Source organism: Astatotilapia calliptera, chromosome 6, assembly GCF_900246225.1.
Source record: "Astatotilapia calliptera chromosome 6, fAstCal1.2, whole genome shotgun sequence".
NCBI lineage: Eukaryota > Metazoa > Chordata > Actinopteri > Cichliformes > Cichlidae > Astatotilapia > Astatotilapia calliptera.
The window spans coordinates 23821082-23826394 of record NC_039307.1 but is presented as its reverse complement, the minus strand read 5'-3'; the positions used below and the strand labels follow the sequence as shown (position 1 = coordinate 23826394).

The following is a 5313-nucleotide window of genomic DNA, read 5'->3' as shown; positions in this document are numbered from 1 at the left end:
GTAATGCATACTAAACGACGGCTCCACATCTGACATAACAGCTATTTTCATAACTTCATACATTCAGTAGCATCGTTGCCCTCTCGCACTCTGTCTTTTGCTTCCGAAACGATATTTCTGTTAACTAACTGGTGTAAGTGTGTTGCAATAACAAAGTCAGTGTTAACCCTTTTGCTCCAATCATGGGCTTTACCTCAGTTTTGTGTTGAATTACATTAAGGGTGAAGTTGGATAATATACCACATCACCGTATTGATTAATGTTTCTTTCATTCATGTTTTACGCATAATTTCCCCTTGCTGTTTCCCTTTATCTGTTTTTCAAGCCAGTGGCACAATGCGCTCCCTTAAAGACGCCCAGCTAGGAGCCTTTACCTTCTTTGCCTCAGCTCTTCCACATGATGTCTGTGGAAGCAATGGACTCCCTCTGACTCCCAACTCCATCAAAATCCTGGGACGTTTCCAGATTCTCAAAACCATCACTCACCCCAGACTCTGCCAGTATGTGGACATTTCCAGAGGGAAGCACGGTATGGCTTTCTGTCTTGTCTCTTGTAGTGCTAAAATAAAAATGTGTAACCTGTCATCACATTTCATATTAAGCACTTAAACAACTTATCTAAATTGAAGCTATTAATTTGGGCTTTCAGTACAGAACTTACTAAAGTGGTGACACATAACATGTTTAATGACACGCTTGTGTTGGATACATGTTTGCTATGATTTATGAATTTTGGGAATACCTATAAAGCACATGACTCTGCTGTAAGCAAAGGGGTTCAAAGTGTGCCAAGGAAATATTACCCACACCACCACCAATACACCAGCCAGGCAGAACTGTTGATACAAGGCAGGATGGATCTATGCTTTCATGTTGTTTATGTCAGATTTTGAGCCTGCCATCTGAAGGTTGAGACTCATCAGATCAGGCAGCGTTTTTCCAGTTTTGCTTATCCTGTGCAAACTGTAGCCTGTTTCCTGTTCTTTGCTGACAGGATTAGCACCTGGTGTTTTCTGCTGCTGTAAGCCCATCTGCTTCAAGGTTCCACATGTTGCGTATTCAGTGATGCTCCAAGTCGTTATTAGAGTTTTCTTCTCTGACTTCTGACATCAACAAAGAATTTTCTCCCAGAGAATTGCCACTCACTCAAACCAGCCCATCTGGCACCAACAACCATTGTCATGTTCAAAGTCACTGAGGTCACCTTTCTACCCCATTCTGACGCTCAGTTTGAACTTCAGTAGATTGGCTTGACTCTACATGCTTAAATGTGTTGATTTGCTGCTATGTGGTTTTTCTAATTAGTTGTACCTAACAAAGTGGCCACTGAATGTATATCTATGTATTTACAAGTGGGAAACATGACATGTACTACATAGTATGTCATTAAGGAGTCCTTCAAACACCATCCTTACATAATGGTTGTGAACATTTGGAAAATACAAATCCAGAAGTTTTTTGTTTTTCTTTCTGAAATTTGCCTTTCCGACAGCAAAAGTCTTGATTGTATTTGTATCTCAACCTTTTATCCTTCTTGCTAGATTTCGAATTAGTCCAGGTGTATTATCAATAGTGACCCTATTGCTGGTTTTAATAATCATTATCTTTTTTTTCTTGCTCTTCAGAACGGCTGATCGTTGTTGCTGAACACTATGAGAACTGTTTAAGCATTTTCCAAAAACCAGAAAACGCACCCAGGTAAAACGACCAAAACTAACCAGACAGCAATACACAAAAAATGTGAATGTGACTGATGTGAATGATTCATTGTTATTTTACCTTTCTTTACTTTCACTTTTGAACAGTTCCCTTTAAACCTTATTGTTCATAAGGTTTTTCATGTGATGTACACTTTTCAGCGCATTAACAATAAAAAAGGTTTCTGTTTGTGCTAGTGCAGAAAAGGTGCTGCAAATAGCCTATGAGGTTCTTGAAGGCCTGGAGTTTATGAACAAAAATGGTTTGGTGCACCGAGCCCTCGGCCCAAACAATGTCCTCATGGACTGCAAGGTACTGTTTCTATCAAAGTCATCAGGTTTACGCTAGCCTGAGTTACTGTCTAGTTTTAAAGAAATTGGAAAAAAAGGTCTTGCACTCTAATGTCGAGCTTGTCTTTGCAGGGGAACGTCAAGCTGGCAAAGTTCGGCCTTTATCACATGACTGATCACGGGGCAGATGTGGATTTTCCCATTGGGTATGTCCTTTTCTTCTCTTTTTTTCCTTCAGTTAGCTCAGTGTAAAGGGTCAAGTCTTCACGCATATCTGGTTTCTGTTACTCAACAAAAAACAGGCAACTGACCGTAAAAATGATGCATAATTGGCTCATATCCTTTTTCACAGAAACCAGCTTTTAGGGCATCCTGATTAAGGAACTGTAACAGATCTTTGGGCTTTGATCACAATCCAAAGGTCTTCATGTTCTACCAAGTATCTGTGTAATATCCTTTTGCAGACTGAGAAGAGAAATGATGGCACATTCCTGTGACTTTCATGAAACATTTGGTGTTGAAAGTTCAATAAATGTAACTGACAAACAGCTTTCGCTTTGAGGAACAGCTGTTTGGACATCATTTATTAACAAGAACAATAACAACACTTTACATAGAGTAATAAAGAAGATGTCATATTAGATATAAAACAGAAATTCAGCAAATTCCCTGTGGGGTTTAAAGCCTTAATTAACTTGCTGTTTATAATTTGTCTTATTCTGAGGCTTATAAAAGTGCAATACTTATCTGCTCTGTCATTTTTGCCTCAGGTACCCATCATACCTTGCTCCAGAGGTGATCGCTCAGGGCTCCTTCCACCCCAGTGACCCTTCCCGTGATGAAGCTCCTCTGCCCTCGGGACCAAAGTCTGATGTCTGGTCGCTCGGCATTTTGCTCTTTGAATTGTGTGCGGTAAGAATTCTTAATAAACATTCATGCAAGATTTTGGATTTTTGTTTAGAAATTCCATCTTAAAATCGAATCAATTGCAGGGCAGAAGACTCCTGCAGAATATTGATATAAGCGAGAGGCTGAAATTCATTTTAACCCTGGGTGAGTACAAAGGTCATCTGGGTTATTCAGAGCACAGAAAAAATTGTGCCTCTAGTCTCGTTTAGGCTTAAGTGGCGATGTTGTTTGTCCTCCTTAGGTTGCATGGATGACATTGTCACTGTCCTTGCTGAGGAACATGGTTGCTTGGATACCATTAAGGTAAACCTAATGTCTGTTTGACCGGCAGCAATGTCATAGCTGGTGTTGTCTGTATGTGTGTGTGTGAAACCTACTATAACATAAACTCCATAAAAGACATTTTGAATGCTTTCTGTCTGTCTATGGCTAGATTTTGTCAACACATTAAAGTCACAACTATTCAAGATATACTTTCAGCGTTTGCAGATGAAATCAAAGAGAAGTTTAAATATAGGCGTGATCTGAGTACGACGTGAATAAGCCTACTTATGAATCATGCAGACAAATGTTGTGACGATGGGCAGTTAGGTTTTTGTTTTCTGATAAAAATACAGAGTCATTAAAGTTGGATTTATCATCACAGTATTATAGTCACGTGTAAAACCTACATTTATCTCTAGGTTGGCTGTGTTTTGATGTCTTTGATCTTCATGCTAATTGGATACCTAAATGTAGGTTCTGAAATCAAAACAGCACGAACCAGATTGTACATATATTCAGTCTAAAAATATTGTTGTTTACTCACCTAAATTATTTTAGTTGTTTGGGTGGTTGATTTCACTCAAATAATTATTGAATATTTTTTACATAAATGGTGGAGTTTGTGATTCAAACAAAAATATCTTATATAGGTATGTATGATGATGAATGGATATAAAAGACAAACAAAAACAGTATATACAGTATGCTTTCATCCAGCAGCAGGTATGGTGGATGTTTATGTACGGACACTATGTGACCATTCTAAGTGTTCATCAGAGTGACGGACTGTGGAAAGATACTGTGTTTGTCTGCTTGTTTAGTCGTACAGTGCTCTGTAGCGCCTACCAGAGGAGGGGCGTTAGAACAGGTTTTGTGTGGGGTGTGATGGGTCTGCAGTGATATTGCCTGTTCGTTTCCTGATTCTGGATTTGTACAAATCCTGAATTGAGGGAAAGTTAGCAGCAATGGTCTTTTCTGCAGATGTCATTATTGACGTCTTCTGCACACTCTGTGGCTTATTTAAGCACTGTCTGTTACATGCAAATCCCTAGAAGTTTTGTAACTAGTACATGCTCATGCTACGGTTTTGTTTGGCTTGTACTTAATGTCACAAAAAGTTTTTTTGAAAGGGTAGTAGATTTTATGGATTTTTAGGAGTTTATGGACAAAGAAACAAAGAAACAGAAAGAGATTTCATGCATTATTATATTTGAAAATGTGACATAATGTAAGTTGGGAAGCAGTTTCAATATGGCCAGGGCCCTTTTATGTGAAGTTTGCATGTTCTCTCAGTGCTTGTACACGTCATTATCCTGGAGTTCTGGTTTCTTCCACCATGGAAAACACTGCTAGGTTAACCAGGTTGTCTTGGCGATGGACACTCTTAAACAACTGTGCAAATGCTCACTAATATTTCTTGACTCTTATTGGGAAGCATCAATGCGGTGTGTCTGTTCCATTTATGACAGCGTTGATCATATTTGTATAATATTTACAGGAGCTGCCTGACAGTGTTCTTGAGTTATTAAGGAAGTGCTTGACCTTTCTTCCATCTAAAAGGTAAATCCAGTTTCTGTTGGATTTCATATCCTATTGCAGGTCATTAGACATTAAGTTAAAAAGAAAATCTTTTTTGGTGTCATGATAATCATGTCTTTTGACTTTTATACATAATATAGGCCAACCCCTGCAGAACTACTGCAAGACCCTGTTTTTAATAGCATCTCCTGCCACTACACACCCTTCCAGAAGCCTGTCAGCCTGTTCTCCTCATCCCTGCGCTGTGCACATCTGGTGCTCCCAGACGACATCAGTGACCTTTGCAAAGGTCTTACCCACTTACACACAAACAAATATGCAGACTTACACAGACACTGAAACACACAACAACGTCGGACATACACAAACCATATGTCGAACTACTTTCCTTTGATTAAAAACCTTAAAAACACTCTTAAAGCAGAACAGATTATCCAGAAATTGCTTTAATTAAGTGTTCCTTTACTAATAAAGTCGTAGCATTGTTTTATCCTCCTTTTCACATACCATACAGTCCTGTATTTAATTCCAAACTCTCTTTTCTCTTCACCACGCCAACAGCTTTCCACTGTCGAGAACATCTTGACAGTAGAAATGAGAAAGTTTTGTTTTT

At 38.8% G+C, this 5313-nt stretch overlaps 1 protein-coding gene across 2 annotated transcripts in view; it reads left to right on the top strand.

The window, feature by feature from the left end:
* tbck (TBC1 domain containing kinase) overlaps window positions 1-5313 on the top strand; it is a 63801-nt gene that overhangs the window by 503 nt on the left and 57985 nt on the right. Inside the window, exons 2-10 of one of the 2 annotated variants that reach the window (XM_026171221.1) lie at window positions 330-529; window positions 1626-1698; window positions 1896-2010; window positions 2121-2194; window positions 2759-2900; window positions 2981-3041; window positions 3139-3200; window positions 4660-4721; window positions 4841-4989. In XM_026171221.1, the coding sequence (XP_026027006.1) occupies window positions 337-529; window positions 1626-1698; window positions 1896-2010; window positions 2121-2194; window positions 2759-2900; window positions 2981-3041; window positions 3139-3200; window positions 4660-4721; window positions 4841-4989 (931 nt within the window). In that variant the 5' untranslated portion in view covers window positions 330-336. Of the gene's footprint in view, window positions 1-325; window positions 530-1625; window positions 1699-1895; window positions 2011-2120; window positions 2195-2758; window positions 2901-2980; window positions 3042-3138; window positions 3201-4659; window positions 4722-4840; window positions 4990-5313 lie in introns of both variants that reach the window. The other variant, XM_026171220.1, reaches the window with a different exon arrangement.